General features: G+C 47.5%; 1 protein-coding gene across 1 annotated transcript; it reads left to right on the top strand.

Annotated features, from left to right (window-relative positions):
* Positions 1-15,904: 15,904 nt before the first annotated feature.
* LOC146189711 (uncharacterized) lies at positions 15,905-18,390 on the top strand. The gene has a single exon (XM_084604485.1). The coding sequence runs from the start codon at positions 16,065-16,067 to the stop codon at positions 18,087-18,089; it is 2,025 nt and encodes a 674-aa protein (XP_084460611.1). The 5' UTR covers positions 15,905-16,064; the 3' UTR covers positions 18,090-18,390.
* The last annotated feature ends 1,561 nt before the right edge of the window (positions 18,391-19,951 follow it).

The following is a 19,951-nucleotide window of genomic DNA, read 5'->3' as shown; positions in this document are numbered from 1 at the left end:
CCGTGGGAGAGCTTGGCTGCGTTGTCCTCTGACATGGCGCCCGTTGACGAAGTTAATGCAACGCCTCTCAAACGCCAGAGGATCCCACTTCTGACACCATGTCGCGTTCAGTCCCTGGCCGGACGCCGAGCGCGGCCGGGCAGCGGGCAGGAAGGAACTGAGACTTGCCCCGATCCCGGCACGATAACAACAACCCTTTATTTCACGCGAACAGCATCTTATATAGCAAGCACACATGTGACCAGTGACGTCACGGACAGACAATGTTTCAGACGCGGCACAGGCGCTATCAGCACAAACTTCGGCCATCATTTGTGAAGTAAAGGCAGTCCCTCTGTCAGTAATAATACAGGTCGGAGCACCGTGCCGCAGCATTATCTGGTGTACAAAGAAATGGGCAACCTCCGATGCTGTACCACTAGGTAACGCTTTGGTCTCGGCATATCGAGTCAGGTAGTCTGTGGCGATGATTATCCAGCGGTTGCCCCCGGAGGATCGAGGGAAAGGACCGAGAAGGTCCATGCCGACTTGATCAAACGGTGCGCGTGGTGGTATTATGGGCACGAGAAGGCCTGCAGGCTTTGATTGCGGAACCTTCCGACGCTGACATTGCCGACAGCTCTTAACATAGCGCTTAACGACAGTTGCAAGGTTAGGCCAGTAGAATGTTTTTCGTATTCTAGCAAGTGTGCGAGTATAGCCCAAGTGACCAGAAGTTGGTTCATCGTGGCACGCGGAAAGGATTTCCTCTCGCAGAGCTGCTGGTACCACGAGGAGGTAGGTTCTCGAATCGGATCTAGAGCTGTGCTTATAGAGTACACCACTTCTAAGGCAGAAAGTTGAGAGGCTCCGAGAAAAGCACTTAGGTATTGTGGCTGGCTGACCTTCTAAATAATCGATCAGGGCTCGTAACTCTGGATCAGCACGCTGCTGATGAGACATATCTGAAGCATCAACAGCTCCGAGAAAACTGCCTGAGTCACCCGTATGTGGTGAAGCGAGCTCGACGGGCGCACGAGAGAGCGCGTCAGCATCTTCATGTTTATGTCCGGACTTGTAGACTATAGTAAGGTCAAACTCCTGTAGGCGAAGGCTCCATCGCGCCAGGCGGCCGCATGGGTCACGCAGGTTGGCCAGCCAACACAAGGAATGGTGGTCAGTGACCACTTTAAATGGGCGACCATAAAGGTAGGGGCGAAATTTTGCAGCCGCCCAAATTATGGCGAGGCATTCCTTCTCAGTAGTTGAATAGTTCATCTCGGCGCGGGATAAAGCACGGCTGGCATAGGCGACGACTCGTTCCACACCCTCTTGACGTTGCACGAGAACCGCCCCAAGGCCAATGTTACTGGCGTCAGTGTGGATTTCTGTTTCACCGTGCTCATCGAAATGGGCTAGAATAGGCGGCGATTGGAGACGGAGACGCAACTCGGTAAAAGCAGCTTCTTGCTCGTGACTCCAAACAAAAGGGGTGTCTCCCCGGGTGAGCCGAGTCAGCGGTTCAGCAAGATCAGCGAAGTTATCGATAAAACGGCGGTAATAACTGCACAAGCCGAGAAATCTGCGAACAGCTTTCTTGTCACGTGGAATCGGAAATTCCGCAACAGCAGTAAGCTTGTCAGGGTCGGGCTTCACGCCGGCAGCGCTTACGACATGACCGAGGAATTTAAGCTCTTGGTAGCCAAAGTGACATTTCTGTGGCTTAAGCGTCAAGTTAGCGGATCGAAGGGCTTCGAGTACTGACCGCAGGCGTTTAAGATGTTGTGAAAACGATTCTGCGAAGACCACCACGTCATCTAGGTAGACTAGGCAACACTGCCATTTAAGCCCGGCGAGGACAGTGTCCATCATCCGCTGAAATGTGGCCGGCGCGGAACAAAGTCCGAAAGGTAGAACTTTAAATTCGTAAAGTCCGTCGGGTGTGACAAAGGCCGTTTTTTCACGATCTCGCTCATCTACCTCAATCTGCCAATAGCCACTTTTTAGATCGATTGACGAAAAGTACTTCGCACGCCGAAGGCGGTCGAGAGAGTCGTCAATCCGCGGCAAGGGGTATACATCCTTCTTGGTTACGGCGTTCAGCTTGCGGTAATCGACGCAAAAACGTAACGTGCCGTCTTTCTTTTTAACTAGAACGACTGGGGAGGACCATGGGCTATTTGAAGGCTGGATAACATCATCTTCGAGCATTTGTTTAACTTGTGACTTAATAACTTCGCGCTCGGTCGAAGAGACGCGGTAGGGATGCTGGTGAATTGGGCGGACATCATCGAACGTCACGATCTGGTGCTTGACAATGGGAGTCTGATGCACTTTTGACGATGATGCAAAACACTCTCTGAATTCAAGTAACAATGAAAACAGCTGTTCACGCTGGCTCACCGATAGCTCTGAGCTAATATCGAGGTTGTCGAGGGATGTGGGCGGTGGCACGGTTTCTGTGGACAAGCACTCGGAGACTTCAGATATGCGTTCCGCGAAAGCTACGGAAGTATTCCGAAAAAGGTGTCGATACTCGTGCGAAAAATTGGTAACAAGTACCTTGGACTGGCCACAGTTAAGATGGATCAAACTGCGAGCCACGCAGACTCCCTGCGTCAACAGTAACGAGAGGTTAGTTTCGGCTATTGCATCACCATCGTGAAGTGCATTGCATTTGACATTAACGAAGGTGCTAGTTCGGGGTGGCAGCGTGACAATGTCCGCATAAACTCGAAGCACATTGAGTGGTCGCTGTGTACTGCTGAGGGCCACTGCTTTCTCACTTGAAAACGAGACCTTAAAATCCCGGAGGTCAATAATTGCGCCATATTCACGAAGAAAATCTACGCCCAGAATTAGGTCACGTGAGCAGCTTTTCAGAACGAGGCAGCTTACCACAAATGTCGACTCTTGAATTTGAACCCTGGCCGTGCACATGCCTAGAGGAGTAACCAGATGACCACCCGCAGTGCGAACGTGTGTGCCAGCCCACGGAGTCAAAACCTTCTTGAGAATCGCGGCAAACTGGCTGCTCAAAATAGAATAATCAGCGCCAGTATCCAACAAAGCTCGAACATGGCGACCGTCCAGTATTACTGGTATGTCCAACGACAGCTTCTCGCGAATATCAGGCTTCTGAGTGTTTGAGTGCTCTGCATCGGTGTACGCGGTATGCTTCACCTGCAATTCGTCGTTGTTGCAGGCGCGTTGTTGCGGTGTCCGTTCCACCGGCAATTCTTCGTCGTTGCGGGTGCGTTGTCGTGTCATCTGTTCCACCGGCAATGCGTCGTTGTTGCGGGTGCGTTGTTGCGTCGTCTGTTTCACCGGCAATTCGTCGTTGTTGCGGGTGCATTGTTGCGTTGTCTGTTTCACCGGCAATTCGTCGTTGTTGCGGGTGCGTTGGTGCGTCGTCGGTTCCACCGGCAATTCGTCGTCGTTGCGGGTGCGTCGTGGTGGCGTCGAGGTAGCGTTATAATCGGCAACCGCGGACTTTTCCAGTGTCGATTCGTAGAGTTTCCGTGTCCGCGTCGATGGGGGGTCTCCCGCGCAGCGATGTCCAGCGAGCCTACCCCCGAAGGTCGCTGGTTTCAGTTTTCCCGCTGGGGGCTGGGCAATCGGCCCTGCGCTGCCCATGAGGACCTCGCAGCAGATGGCGAAGGGCGAGCCCTGGGCGACGGTGATCGAGATTGCCGCAGACGAGACGGAACACCACGGCGCTGGTCATTGAGGAAATCTTCAACGGCTCGGGGCCGTTCGCCGTAGCGAGGCCGCGGAGAATCGGCGGAAAAACCTTCGAGGCCCAGTCGACGGTAGGGACAGCGCCGATAGACATGTCCTGGTTCGCCGCAGTGAAAGCATAAAGGCCGTCGGTCGGGGGTACGCCACTCGTCTGCTTTCCGTCTAGACTGTCGGGAATCCGTTACGTACTGGATCACGGGGGCCGGTGTTGTTGGTGCAGCTACGTTAGCAGGAATTAGGGTCGGCGACTGGGGTGGCGAGTATTGTAGCACCTCGGCGTATGTGGGACGCTGGCACTCAGGTGGCGTAAGGGGAGGAGCAGGGTGAGGTTCACCGCTTGGAAACGGAGGCCGGAGCGCTTGCTGCACTTCTTCGCGGACAACGCTCGCAATGGAGGTAGAAGCTGCAGGTTGATGTGCGCCATACAGCAGTCTGAGTTCGTCGCGCACAATCGAACGTACGAGCTCACGTAGCGCCGATGCGTCCATGCCATGCGATGGTAACTCGGCAGAGACGGAGGTGGCGTGGACGGTACGATTCTGTGCCGAAGCTCGCTGCTGAAGCACTTTTTCTATTGTGGATGTTTCCGCAAGGAATTCTGCGACAGTTTTCGGTGGGCTGCGCACTAGGCCAGCAAAAAGCTGCTCTTTAACGCCAAGCATAAGGTAGCGCAGCTTTTTGTCCTCGGACATTGTAGGGTCTGCCCGCTTGAAGAGGCGTGTCATGTCTTCGATATATGCCGCGACCGTCTCGTTGGGCATTTGAACCCGAGATTGGAGAGCGCGTTCGGCCCGTTCGCGGCGATCTGAGCTACCGTAAGCAGCCGCAAGATGACGCTTGAACTCACTCCAGGATGACAGCTGGTCTTCATGGTTCTCGAACCATGTCCGAGCGCCATCTTCAAGGCTGAAGTATACGTTGCGAAGCCGGGCGGCGTCATCCCAGAGGTTGAAGGTAGCTACCCTTTCGTAGTGCTGCAACCAGTCGTCGACGTCTTCATAGGTGTCCCCGTGAAAGGTCTTTGGGACGCGGGGGTTCTGAATCGTCACGTAAGTAGGGGCCGCTCCAGGCATTGCGACGACGTCGTGGCTGCCGGTAGTCATAGCCGATGGGGAAAACTCAGGTGGTAGGCCTCGTTGCCTGCGGCTGGTGCGGTGAACAGGCGTTTCTTCGAATATATGACCAGCACTCCTGCTTAGCGGAGGGGTACGGGACATCAGACCTGACCTCCACCAGAATATGTATTAGAAGAGATTTTTCACGCCACTGTAATTCAGACTCGGCTTCCTTACGACTTCATATAGCCAAATGACACAAACTATGGTGTAAGCGGACAGTGCGTCATTGCTAGCTTATAAAGAATGATGAGTCCCAGAAGCAGCCAAATTTCAAGACACCCTGTCCAAACCCACAACATCATTTTCATTTCAGTATTCGCTTAACATTAATAGGAAACCTTAAGTCGAGCTCATATGAATGATCCTCAGGACTTTTATACTATGCGACGAAGTCTGATGTATACTGCCACTACGGAGCGTACTGTCGAGGACCATTCAGAACTCCGGATCAAAGTCCGAATCCTCCATTGAAACAGTAACTTCGTGGAGCAAGAACATCGCATGCTCCGAATCTGCAGTTTGTGTTCATTTACAATTGAAGCGCGAAAAATATAACTACAATAATCTCGAATAATGTGCAAGATCAGCGCAGCTGCGATCAATAGAATTAATTCATGTAAAATAAAAGCGGCGTACTGGAGGACTTGAGCATAAACAGCTATAATTACGACGTGCCCTTCGGCTTTGAAGCATTATTCCTACTAGAAACATGAGCCTGATCTTTACCAAAAGATGTTTTAAAACTCTGGGGACACTAAAGTCTCAAATTACGGGTATGAAGTTATACCGTTGCTGCTGTCGCAGGTTCTCGACCACGTACTTGTCTTATGCTATTTGCTAAAACCCAACCATAAACTTTTTTGTGTCTGTTATCCACTTGTGTGCCAGTTATTCAAAACATACTCATTTGTATACATTGTTAGCTGCAAGGTTACATTAGTTCCATTTTTGCAGCAAGAGCGCGCCCAGTAGGCTTCCCGAACAAATCCTGAAGCTCATGCTTGCAGATGTCCCAGGTAACAAGCCCTTGTTCGTGGTTTTGGAACCATATTCTAGCTGTTCCCGCCAAATAGAAGATGATATTAACGAGCATGATGGTTGCGTCCCAGAGGTTGTTGCGGCTGCAGCGCTCATACTCATCTAGCCAGTCGTCAACGTCTGGGTGGTCGTCGCCATTAAAGATGGGAGGGTGGCGAATTTGTGTGAGTACAACTGGCTGAGGCGATGTTCCCGTGGCGGTAGCGGCTGCTTCAGAGGTCATCGTGGCTGTTTGTGGCGTCGTTGGGATCCCAGGTAGGTGGCGGCCGCTGCGGAAATCCAGCTTTTCGCAGCGTAAATGGGCTAATCAGTGCGTACGGGGATCTTGTTTCACCTCCACCAAGATGATACGGGGCAGAAGGCTAGCACAGGAAACCATAGCAGGTGATGAGCAAATGTTCACAGCACAGCAGAGCAGAACACAGCAAGTGTTCAGGCAAGCCCCAACGGTTTCTTCAGCTTCGTCGTCTCTCTCTCTATTTTCTATCGTCGTCCTCTTCGGTGGCATATACGTAACAATATCATACCAAATGGGTAAAAAGAGCCGCTTTAACCAAGCCGTACGAAATTCTTGTCTGGTGTGGGGATCCGGCAGCGATTCGCGGGATTTACAACTACGCGCCGCGTTTTCCCATTCGTCTTGGCGTATGCGCGCGCAACCCAAATGTTCATGAGCAAACTGCATATCCATGGGGCGGCATGTGACCAGAGCGGCAGTGAGAGTAGATATCATTGACGTAAACAGGCACTGGTAGTATGCTGGGAGGACTCAAGGCCTAGACAGCGCCCATAATTCACCAAAGAAGGTTTTCATTGAGTGCCTGCGAGAAACGCTCTTTCTGCCTGACGACGCCACCCGCATATAAGAGGAGTTTTGCGCAGGACGCCAGCCGAAAACGAGTGTCATCGAGATTCTACATAGTTGCCAAGATCTGCACGAACGAGCGGACTTTGAAGTACATGAGGCAGAGAAGGTGGCTGATGCCATACACTGCGCGCATCCAGGGTTCCAGCCATGCGGTTTCGCCCATTCGCTGACTTCACAGAGGTGCCCCGAGAAGCGTCTCGCACTGAGGCGTTATTGTCTGGCGGAGATTCACTACAAGCTACTCGCTAGGTGGAATTCTCTTTCGATCCTGTGCCTGCCTATGATCTCTGGTATCGCAAGGCCTGGCGAATGGCGGCTACTGCAAAGTGGCTGCTGAATTCCGTGTGGTCACAGAGCTCAAGGGGATGTCCTCCTACGGCGACGTACGGAAGACACGAGTTGTAGGTTCAACGAGAAACACTCATCCGTTGGCTTGTGGAAGACAAAGAGTCGCATGTTCAACGAGAAAGAACGAGACCCTGGTGTTCTAATTGTCACAAAACCTGCTGCCGTATTGTGAGAGCTGCGGCAAACTTCACGCATACCGAGCAGGAAGAGATCAGGAGCGAAATCGCTCCCCCTGTCCCGAACAGCGCCGACAGCAAGAACTGAAGATTTGCAATTTTACAATTGCAAGCCATCCTCTCGCACAGCCTGATCAAAACTATGCGCTAAAAGAAAAGGCCTTCTTGGCAGTTGTACTTGCACGAAGAGTATTTGATATGTATTTAAGTGGGGCTGAGTTTACTATTACAGACTGATAATCAGGCACTGTCTTGGATGTAAAAACAGTAAATTTAGCCCACTATGCACTCTAAGCCTCTGATTATCAGCATAGATTATATAATGGGCGGTTTCCTAAATGCTGACAATCATATTGATATAGAGGATGAATATAAATGGTGCCAGAATGCTTCCCTGAGGGACACCTGTTTTATTGGCTTGTATCGAGAAACGTTCTTCTATTGAAGGAGACCATTGCACAAACTGAGAACGGTATTGCAAGCAGGAATCAATTACTTTGTGTGAGATACCTGTCATGGCATACTGATCAAGTTTTTCACGCAGAATATTATGACTAATTAAGTCACATGATTTTGAAGAATCCAGAAAGGCCCAAGCACCATAAATTAGAAACTTTCTAAAATGAATTTATTTTGGGCAAGTAAAACGAGCTCTGTAGATTTGTTATTACGAAAATCGTTCTGTGAATAACAGTCTTATCCGGTTGAATCCGTCAGTGAAAAAAAGCAAGGCGCCTGAAAATTATTTTCTCGAAACCTTTGGAAAACGAAAGTAAGATCGATTTAAGACGGTAGTTGGGCATGTCATTTCTACTGCCATTTTTAAGTGCAACAGGCAATAAATATTTTATATATAAACAAGTTTTTTCATTTCATACTGCAGTTTATGCATACCATGACCATGAACAAGATTTGCTGAAGCTTATATTTTCCTTAAGTATATCAGCAATTATCAGGATCATGTTTCTAAGCTATAGCTATGATGGTAAAGCGTTGTCAGCGCTGCAGCTCAGATGAGCTAAGAGATAGTATGAAACTTTTTAAACATTAAGCGCTTTTGCTGATACTGTTAGCTTTTTAATTTGCCGAGAGGCTCGTAGTCCTCGGTGGATTATAGTAGAATCAATCATTAGAATTTAAGTAATATCAGAGTGCGTGCAAGGCGAAGAATTCTTAAGCCGCACTGATGCGAAAGCGAGCAAGCTTGCTCAGAGACAAAGACAGCATGTCGAGGAGTGCGCATCACACACTGTTGCGTGTACCACATGTTCCTTTCCCTGCTGCCGATCGACTAGGCGATGTAAACAGGCAGAAAGTACGCTAGAGGCACACCGCTTGTGTTTCACGCTAGCAGACCCTGGTTTTCACGTGACCGGGGTTCCTCTGCCGACCTGAGAAGAATTTTCTTCTTGATGCCGAAGACATCTTCTTTGAAGCCATCATTCAAACTATATACTTCAGTGTGGCTTATTTATGTAGCGCATATTCATATGTTCTTTGGTAACAACGTGTTTGATAACGCTGCCTGAAGAACGCCTGCGTATAATGAGTTCTGGCACACTCAAGAAGGCACTGTAGGAGCTACTTCTAGCGTTTCAGGAATGCACTTATGCTGAAATAATGCTAAAATTTATTCGATAAGGATTTTTTTGTCGCTAGACTTAATATCTGTCGCCGTAGATTGAGCCCGCGCTTAAGCTGCAGTGGCATTTTGAGTAGTTAAACAATATACATCATATTGCTGCCATCAATGTACTTACGTGTTTTCTTCCATTCTTGCATATTCATTTATTTACACACCACGCTTAAAATTTTGGAAGATTACATGGCTGAAGCAATTTTTCAGCCCTTTTTTATCTTCCGTTCAACGTTTTCTCGAGAATTGCAACTTCCTGCTTTCCGCCGATCATTCTTACACAAAGCCTTCTGCACATATTAAAAATATCGACAAAACGTATTAAACATAGACATACTCATTCATAGAATACTCAGTAGTTCTCTAAATAAAGCTTCAGCACTTATGTTTGTCATTTATACCTGAACAGCCCCGGAGTTCATGATTTCTGCACACAGTTTAGTATCTTTACATTTGAATAATGTGTTTATATTTGTTGATGGACATTGAAGCACTTATGTTTTCAATTAAAACTGATTGTTGCGCTATTAACCTTTCGTTTATGTGGCATTTATGTTTGTTTATGTCATTTCCAACCTTTTCCGGCATATCTACCTTTCGTCGACCTCCCGCTCTATTGACGTGATATCTTTTGACTGCTCTTTCCCAAGCAGAACGCCAACAACGGACAACCACAAGCCCAACATTGAGGACTCTCGGCCCCAATATAGGCAAAAAATAATACGTTTCATGGGGCGCTGTTCGATCCAACAGTTGAACCAGTCTACAAAACTGGCTTTCCAACCGTGGCTACCATTGGCATTCTAGCTTATTTATTGACACACGGTGATATCTGATAAAAGCGTAATTATTTAGGTAAATAATTAAAGCATAGTGCGGAGACTGTACGAACTCGGGCAAACTATGAATTTGAAAAACAAGGATATATTATCAATTCTCTGCTAGAGCAGTTGCAACAATCTCCAAGAAAACGTTTAGAAAAATAATCTATTCTCTCGATACGTCATTTGGGAAGGTACTTGTTGTTTGAACAGTGCATGCAATAAAGCACTGTTAGGCGATGTGGAGGGAAAAAGTACAACAATACTTCTTTTTTTTTTTCAATGTAAACACACCCGCAGCTGCAGAGACTAATTATTCTGACGACACGGGGCTTGATCCTTTTAACGTGGATTGCTTTCTTTGTGAGTACACTGGGCGTCCTTTAAATTTGGTATAATCAATGATAAAGCAGAAATTTTATTTAGCGTAATGCAACATGATTGTGCATAGTTTGTAGTGTCGAACATTTCACAGCACAATATAGTGCCTGATTCGTACGTTCTTGTTTAAAAGTGTGCACGCTATAATTTTTGTTTAAATGTTATCACCGCAAATAACATTATTTTTTAAAGTATTTCGTCGTTTAAACCCACCTGAACATAATTTTACTACTCGGTTCTCTGGCTTTAGTAAATGGACAAAATATGCGTTATTTATCTGAGATAACTGAAAGGCGGAAAAATCACCTCTAAGTAAATTAAAATATTCAAAAAGGTATCTGAGCTGCAAATAAGCGTTGCGCCTGACAATAAAGTAGAGTATTCGCATTTAAGATTGCAGTTGGAAAAATTTCGTTACAGAAAACTTTATGAAGTAGACGCTTTTTTCATAAACGGGATGTTTAAAAAATGATAGGGCAATTTTTTTGTTTTTTAAATATGCTCCTTATTAAGACCAGCAAGTCTCACGATACTGCATTTTCGGCCGCGTGATGAATAGAATAGAGGTAAGGAGAGCTATCAATGAAGGCGTATAATTCATTTTAAACATTTAGCATTTCCCCTGTTTCTGGTGAATTCTTTATTTAATCAGAAGCTTGTATCCGACCGGCGTTCCCAAGCGGCACGAAATTTAGGTCCACACGCAGCGAAAGCAAATAAAAAGTGGGGTCAGAAACAGCGCTATCCACACCTTTCAGCGCGCATCAAACAGCGACGTCACGAGTGTTAACTTCTCTCTTTCTTCCAGATGGATTGCACGTGACAGGCACGTCACAGAGTGTTGAGCATTTCTAAACTCCGGGTTTAACATGTCCTGTGATACACGTGTTCTAGGATTTGTTCGTGGACCTTCGAAGAATTTACCTCTAAATGTCAAAGACCTCGCATGAAGCTGCCGATCAATCTATATTGAAATGTAATTGGTGAATATATGACCATTTATTATGTATGGTTAGCCTTGACCGCCTAGTAAAGAGCAGAGAAATTAGTCTGCCAACCAAGACCCGTATAACTCGTGCTATGGTCTTTCCAGCTGTGATGTGTGGATGCGAGAGTTGGACTGTGAAGAAGGCTGACCGCTGAAGAATTGACGCGTTTGAATTGTGGTGCTGGCGGAGACTCTTGAGAATTCCTTGGACTGCCAGAAGATCAAATTAATCGATATTGTCGACCATAAACCCCGACTGCTCATTGGAGGGTCAAATTGTAAAGTTAAAGCTCAGCTACTTTGGTCATCTGATGAGAAGAAAGGAGTCGCTGGAGAAAAATTTGATGTTGGGAAAGGTTGAGGGTCACCGAAGAAGGGGTAGGCAGCGAACGCGATGGCATCCTCGAGGCGCTGCAGATGAAGTTATGTGATGTTAGGAAGATAATGAGAGGAAGATAATGAGAGACCGGAAAGCGTGGCGTGACATGGTCCATAGGGTCACGAAGCGTCGGACACGACTGAACGACTGAACTGAACTGATGAGCAGATTTGTCGCATAAAGTAAAGTATCCCAGAAATCGCATGTGAAGTAGGAATACATTGAAGCTGTAGTTTACATGAATTTTATTCAGCAGGAAATTCTGTCGCAGGCGCTAATGCACGATAACACCCGTAAATATCGCGTCTAATCAGCCGCTGTCATGGAAGGATAAAAGAATTAATCAAAGATCATTACGTCACATTTTTAGAGGTCGGACGTGAGAGCTCAGGCTTACCTACTTGATCATGCGTCGCTGTATTTAAGCACGTTTGCGCATGCGCCACTGTAGCACAGCGCGTTCCGCCTCCAGCTGAAGTGAGCTTCCAGAACCGCATACAGCGGCATTCTGAATTCACCCAGTTAAAATCAACGCTTACTGTAAGTTATCGGGCTTTCGCGTCATCCATGAAACGCAAATATTGGATAATAATGCGGATTGTCAACTCTATCCACCCTGCACTGTCAGCAACATAGTCGATATCGATGATGCAAGCAATGCGTGAGATGAAGTGTGACCAAGGAATGCCGAAAGCAGTAGAGCGATTTAGGCGAGTTGGTATCTATCCATATCAAACAGCGAAAACGATGGGGACTCGTGTCGTCCTTCCTTAGACCCCGTCTTTTTCGCTCTGTTTGATATGAATGCCACAGACATAGAAAACACACGTGACTTCCGGAATGTGTCCTATTTTTTCATGCCACATGGATAGCGGGACCTCTCCAATGTTTTCCTTCTTCCATGGTTGCTGTCCAATCACCTAAATGGCGAGTTCGACGACAGGACTCGTATGGCAGAAGTGCATATTGGGACATTTATGACCTCTTGTACGCCATTTCCTCTTGTGGCATCGATAATGAATCAGTGTGATGCACTAGATTTTCCCACCTCCGCTTTAAAATTGTGACGTCACCTTCCTTTGAGCAGCGTTCCAGTTGGTGCGTTCCATTTAGCTTGCATCTGCTAATCAATTATGAGGTTAATTTGCAATATGGGTGCTAACAGACAACATATGTAGCTCCAACTGTATGCCCAATCACTACCCCGCTGCACGTGACCTAGCGCAGCGGGAGGGATCAGAGCAGGAGGAATGGCGAGGACACCTTCATAGGAGGAGGATACAATAAAAGACCACCTTGAGAAAAAAAATGCATTGTGCAAGACAGTACTAGTCATATGCCGGCGCGCGCCACGTCATGAAGCGTGGGGTGTAGTAGTGACGGCAGCGCACTGCGCAAGCGTGCACAGTGATTATCAACAAGGATTATCAACGTAACGTTGAAGCCACTTACAGTACACGAGGCAAAGTCCATATTTTTCCAGCATCACCAGAACAACATCTTTAGTCAGGTCAAAATTGACCGCGTGTACCTCGCCGCAATTGAACGCATGAAGCGCACTGTGCCTAATAAAATTACAAAATATATATATATATATATTTCATCAGCGTCCTTTCGAAACCCTTTTCTTGAAGAGATGAAATCTTCTGGTCTGAAATATGAATTCATACCTTCGTACGCTACCCCGCCGGGGTGGCGCAGTGGTTACGGCGCTCGACTACTGTTTCCAAGAACGCGGGATCGATTGCCGGCCTCGGCGGCCGCTTTTCGATGGAGGCGAAAAGCAAGGCGCCCGTGTGCTGTGCGATGTCTGCGCACGTTTAAAGAACCCCAGGTGGTCAAAATTTCCGGAGTCCTCCACTACGGCGTCTCTTATAGCCTGAGTCTCTTTGGGACGTTAAACCCCACAAACCAAACCAACCTTCGTACGCTACCCTTTTGAAAACATTTGCAAAACAGCAAATAGGTGACACTACTTTGTTTCCGCTTTCACTCCCACCTTTTTCCCTTCCCTTACGACGTGGTTGAGGTATCCACGGAGAAAGTGTGGCAGATACTACACCTTTTATTTGTTATAAACCAATTCACTATTTGTTAGGAACTGCTGACAACTTCAAAGCACAGCGAGACTAAAAGTGCGCAGTGACTAATTAAATCATTACGTCACAGCATGGAACAAAAGTTGGAGTGTGTTGGAGGTGAAGCATTCCACTCCGGCGATATCTTGCGTGAGTTTCAAGCGTGCTCGAACGTCACTTGGACGCATCACAGAATTGTAAGTGCAATACTCGGGCGCCACTTTATCGGCGTGACAGCGACCGCTGATGACGTCGAAACCTAGGTGTAGCACAGAAGGCAAATTTTCGCGCTCCTCCGCTCCTTCCATGACGTTTTAACGCAATATTTATAGACCCCGTATCGCAGATAGTTTTAACGCAATATTTATAGACCCCGTATCGCAGATAAGCCGGCCTCGTTGTCGGCGTAGGAGCTCGTGAGCGAAAAACCCTGTCTGTTCAGCCATCACGGCGTCACAGCCGCATCCTAGAATGCTCCGTCTACACATGTCACCGCTGAACCGTCGGTGGTTAAAACATCCCACGCTATGCGGATCAAATGTCGCCTCAAGTCTCAAAAATTACAACTTTATAAAGGGATATAGGGCGCAATATAGTCATAGTTGCTCTTGCGCCATAAAACCGCATACAACTAAAAATTGTAATGGGATTGATTTTCCTTAAATAAAATTTTCGAGAATATCATAATTCAGGCGGGATTTCAAGCATGCAACTCTTGAGCGACAAGGCAGACGTAATTGACCGACTACATCACGCAGGGAACGCTGGTGCGGTTTATAGGAAAAAAGCGAGATTTCATATGCATGTCGTGTTATGTGACCTTTCACGTAAAATGGTATCTCACGCAATGAAGCTAGGACTTGGTATACAGCATGTGTCATTGTAATGACGCCCTGCACTGTGTCGTCTTCTCTAAATGCAACCCATACATTCAAGCAATTAGCTCCACACTTCCTAATACCAAGTTCTGCTTGTTCGTGTGAGTGTAATTAGAGAAGACCACAGGCCGCTATTTCATTATACTGTTCAGGAAGAGCTTAAGACCCCCTAGAGTTCTTTAACGGGCACTGACATCACAAAGTACAGGATCGCCTTGCTGTTTTGCATCCACCGAAAAGCTGCCGCAGCGACCGAGATTCGGTCCCGCGTGCTTTGATTCATCTGTCGGGCGCCCTAACCACTGAGCCACTGCAGTGGTACGCGAGCGAAGGCAATGCACTTGTGTGTGCTTCACTGGAAAACAAATACCAAGCTTTCATTGCTACAGGGCGGCTTCCTTCGAGACAGTGTCCTTGCTCGAGCCGTGGCACGGCTTCGCCTTTCAGCAATGACGCGTGTCTGTCACATCTATTCCAGGTCGATTAGACGCATTCTGCTTTAAGGTAAAAATGTTTTTTGTTTTGCTTTCTTGTGCGGGGTTGTTAACACCCCGAACTCGAAAAAAACTGTCCGTCGACGTCAGCGTCAACCGTTTGAAGCCTCGCAGCCTAAAAAGCCCAAGCATGGCTTCGAGAAGTGGCATGACAGTATTCACTTCGCTGAACACAAAGCTGCGCTGACCCAATAAGCTCGGGAACGTTGCCTAAGCTACCTAAAATAAAATTGCAGCCGCAAAAAAAAATTATTAAGAAACAGACATACTTTTAATATCATTGCATTACATAAGTGACAAAATAATTATCCCAGGCAGTAAAAACCCTGGGCCCAATGTTGGCAAGGTGTTGGCAATGGTCATCCATACATACATAAGACCTGTACATTGCCATTACTTTTCATTACTGGGCAGACAATTTGAACAGCCTGGGATTTCATGCCCGCGGCACCATCAAGAATTGTTTACCTTCATCTCCAAAGTTGTTAACAAGGCGAAAAAAAAATTCCAATTCCAGTGTAGCATGCTGCAGAAAAGTAAAGTTGGGACGTTAATGCCGTGTAAATCTAAGTGATTGGCTGTTAATGTTTTCCTATACTATAGTCAAGCGTCACGAAAGGCAAATGAATCTCAGAGTGTTGGCTTACCGGACTGAGTATCTTTGAAAACAACGAACAACCAACTCCTACATAAGCGTTTGATTTTGAACGAATGAATCGCCGTTTCTTAGTGCGCAGTGAACAAGTTAACACGAGCAATACACGCAAGGAAGACAGTAGTTTTGATAAGGCATTTCCAAACAAACAAAAAATCAGCTTCTCGGTCTGCTACGTCAGCGTAAACCGAGAAAACACCATTCGAATACTTTATATGAGTATTTGAACGTCACCATGAGGCAATCAAATATCGAGTTTTCATACATATATATCACGATAGTACCGACAGCGTGCGCGCGCAGTATCGAACTAATACCGCTGTAAGCATATATTCTAGAGGCGGGCGCTGGTGACCGTCATTTTTGGGCCAGACCACCAAGGCCCCGGAGTTTATAGCGCTAGCTGTCTTTTACATCAAGTGTCAAAGCTAATCACACAAGCGTCTACCGTCGCAACACCTGACTGACCCATAGAAACTAGACATCATGGCCGGGGATGCGCGACCATCCAGCCTCGCCGATGTGGAAGAGCGGGTGGGCGTGAGGCTCGGGCTTCGTTGCACAACCTGGAACTACACATGCCAAGACGTGTGTTACGTTTTTGAAGAGCTCTCCTCCTGGAATCGCTGTCTGTGGTACGTGGGACTGCAGCTGCGGGAGCTGTCGGGTCCGGGAGAATTGTCCCTGGTGCGAGTGCGGGACCAAGGTTGCGGTCACGAGCAAGAAGCACGCAGTCGCGACGGGCGGGCTCTCTTCCACTCTCTTCTAACCAGGCATCGGTGTGTGGTGAGCCTAGATCTAGACGAGGTGATCATTGAAGGCGGCGAACTCGGTGAGTGTCGTGACCTCGTCGTCGGGGCGTTTCAGCAAAATTCATCTGTACGAAAGTTGAACCTTGGCGCTTTCCACCACTACGACATTATACGGCAAGAATTATTCGACGCCATCGCCGCAAAAACTCACTTGCAGGAGCTGGTGTTCTCGGGCAGCGGCGAGTTCCCCGGCATAGTAAATCCACTTCGGACACTCTTGCTGCAGGCTGCGGCAAACATATCCACGCTGTCGATGCCGGGTGTTCGTTACGACGAAGAGCAGGCGAGAAATCTGGTCACAGCCTTGAAAGGGAATGACACAATCCTGGAATTGTCTGTGCATATAAGCATACTCTGTTCGCTATATCCTGATGGCACCGTAAGATTCTCTCGTTACCTAACCACTTGCCGTCAGCTGCTGATTCTCACGGTCACTGGCGATGTTGACAAAAGGACAGCAGCCTGTGAAGAAGTTAGGGCAATCGTCGATGCATTGGTTCCAAGCGGCAGTATCATGAGGCTAAAGCTTATCGGCTTTATATTGGACGACGAGTGCGCTTATCTGCTCTCTCGACTCGTGGCACGGAACTGTTTCCTGGAGTACCTCGACATAATCGGATGCCAGTGGGTAGCACCAGTAGCACCGAGTGCCGAACTTGCCCTGGAGCGGGCGGCGCCTGCTTTTTCGAAATGTGCTTGCTCATGGATCGAGGCGCTCAATGAAAACACGACACTTACGTTCCTTGCGATCAACCTAAGTGGGCTGACTGCTGACGACTTCGGTGTGTTCTTTCAAGTCCTCATGACGGTGGAATCTCTCAGAGAGGTCATCGTGAGTGGCATAGCTCAGGAAGACCTGCCACATGTCGGTAGAGCCATCCGGGACGCTGGCATGCGCGGAAAAGTCTCTATCCGTGGTCAGTACCTCGCCTCCTCGACATTTCTCAGCTCTCTCGAAGACTGCCCAGAAGTTCTACGTCACGTCGCCGCTAGCTCTGCCAGAGCACCCAGCGTAGACGTCTTCCGCGATACGCTACGGCAGTTGATGACGTGTTGCTGGAGCCAAGTGACTACGCTCCGACTGTTCGTGTCACAAGAAGCCATCGACCTCGCCACGGTTCAAGCAATGCACCAGTACTTGAACGAGGCCACCGCACTGAAAGAACTCGAGTTTGGTGGTGTCCGGGAGCCCGACTTGAGCCTCTTCAATGGGGAAGGGTCGCACCACCCTCTTCTAGACGCCCTATTCTCCAGCCCAAGCGTTCGGACACTGCATGTGTGGAGGCTACGTTTCGGCCACGACAATTTGCGGTTCCTGGCCGAGGCAGTGCTCACAAACCAATCGTTGTGCGAGTTTTACTTCTGTTCTTGCGACCCCACCGAGAACACCGAACTTCTCCGATCCCTCGCTCCTGACTTTGCGGAGAATGAGACAATGCAACACATGTCTCTATCCGGGTCCATGGGAGTAGAGGCGCAGGAGGAAAGAGCCATAATCCAAGACGTCCTCGGTCGTAACATGGGATTTGTCACTTGCGCCGCTAACTTCGTGGTTAATGACATGCGGGCTAGGCGTTGTGCCATTGCACTAAACCGAGCCTGCGAGAGCTCGGCTCTGATATCGAAAGTTCAGGAAATGGCGTTAACGGACGAATCCGAGGCGATGGCTTTGATTCAAAGCATGTTGCCCTTTATCTGAAGCCGCAAGAGCTTGGGCAACGCCTGTATCAACTGAAGTCACGGCATAGCCGATTTATCAAAACGGCGCTCATAGTTATGTTTCATTTTTTACACGTATCATGACCTGCATGCCTGATTGGGCACACGTACTTACCTTCGGTGCTTTATGTTTAGCATAGTTGAGCACACAGCCTGGTTATAGTGTCATTTACGTGGTTTTGTACAATGAAAGTGTTTTATCTGCGCTTATGACCTCATGGCTTTTATTACTGACGATGGAGTTTCTTTTCCACTCCTGAAATAAACACTTCTGTTCTGTACACCCGCATTTCTGTCTTCACAACTCTTCAGCTTGAAAGTAAAAACAGGTGCGATTATTTTTGCAGCGATTCCTACGATCAGCAGGCCCAGCAGATAAAAAAAAACTGTCGTTATTTTAACCTTCGCCGTTGTCGCGTTCTCGCAGAGAAAGTTGTCTGTAGAATTTGTAGGTCTGTGTTTTCTGATTAGCAAGGACATGTTTTGGACATGTTCAAAGTCTTGCTCTCATTCAATCCGGCTTGGTACGCATTTGCGATGAACGAATGTTGAAAAAGCGAAGTGAAATTCTAACTGATATCCCTGTTGGGGCTATGAGTTTCTAAAAATTCCTAGTTCTTTAGTTCTACGCAGCAGAATATACCGGGTTTTTTCTTTTTTCTTTTTTTTTTTTTTTTTTTGTAACCGTCAACACGTTATTTTACACTGTGCGAGAGATACTTCAGTTCGGTCTGCGCAGCCTGCCAGGCCGACGTAAGGTATACGTCGTGCATGTAGGTGGAATGTTATACATGGGAGTTCGATTTTTCGGTTTGGTTTGTTTCATGATAAATAGGCAAAACAATTTCGGTGCTCACTGACGAATTTGGAGGAGGCGAATAGTGTTTCTCTTAAAACATGTACCAGTTGCTATTTTAGGGGGTGTACGCGGCACACTTGAACGCTCAAAAGTCACCTATACTTTATTTTGGCTAGTTTGTTGCCGAAGTGCTTTATTTCTGTGTCATTACCTGACGTGGCTGCAATTATAGAAGTGGTAGCAATATGGAATCCTCCCTAATTGAAAATTTCAACGTAGCTCCAAGTCGTAAAGAACAAAGCCACAGGAAGGACAGGTGTTGCCGTTTTGCCTCTGTCTTGTTGTTTCTGCTTACTCCTGCCAGATCGTTTCTATACCGAATCAGACATTCCCCCGCGTGCCCAAATTGTTCCGAACATTATGCAAATTTAGAACATTGCTTGTTTTCATGCCCTGTCTCAATTCAATCATCCCACTTTCCACATCCTCCTTCCCCAACGTGGCGGGTTTGGTTAGCATCTGACCAGCTGAATGATCAGTTCGCCTTGGTGACCCTGGCTCAGGACATTCTTGACGCTTAGTAATGCGTTGAATAAAGTTGTTTCCTCCTCCTCCTTCTTTCGTTGCGCCTCTGCTAGTTGGCGACTTATCATTGTTTCATCATATTATCTCTATGCTCTGCGCGAGCCTCTTCTGCCAGTGCCAGACCCTGATCTGCGGTATTTTGAAATAAATTATTTCGAAACACTGACCAGTACAAAGGTTTCTTCAATTAAGAAATTTCTGTGCATATTGCACTGAGTTCATTTGTAGATGCATGGCTGCGCCTGTGAAGGATGCTAATAAATAAATACTTATTTGGTACAAGAGTGTTTATTTACGTATAAGTAATCACTTCTGTCCAGTTAGACAATCATCTGTTCTCAATGCAACCATCGCCAGAAAAGTCGCGGGCCTCGTTCTCACCAGAAGTCAGTGTGGGTTGGTAAGGAACCAAAACAGCACAACAAACGGAGGCTAACGATAAGATTAGGTGGTCGCGT

This window comes from Amblyomma maculatum, chromosome 5, assembly GCF_055883805.1.
Source record: "Amblyomma maculatum isolate TAMU_Amacu chromosome 5, ASM5588380v1, whole genome shotgun sequence".
Classification (NCBI taxonomy): domain Eukaryota; kingdom Metazoa; phylum Arthropoda; class Arachnida; order Ixodida; family Ixodidae; genus Amblyomma; species Amblyomma maculatum.
This window is presented reverse-complemented; position numbering and strand designations above follow the sequence as displayed.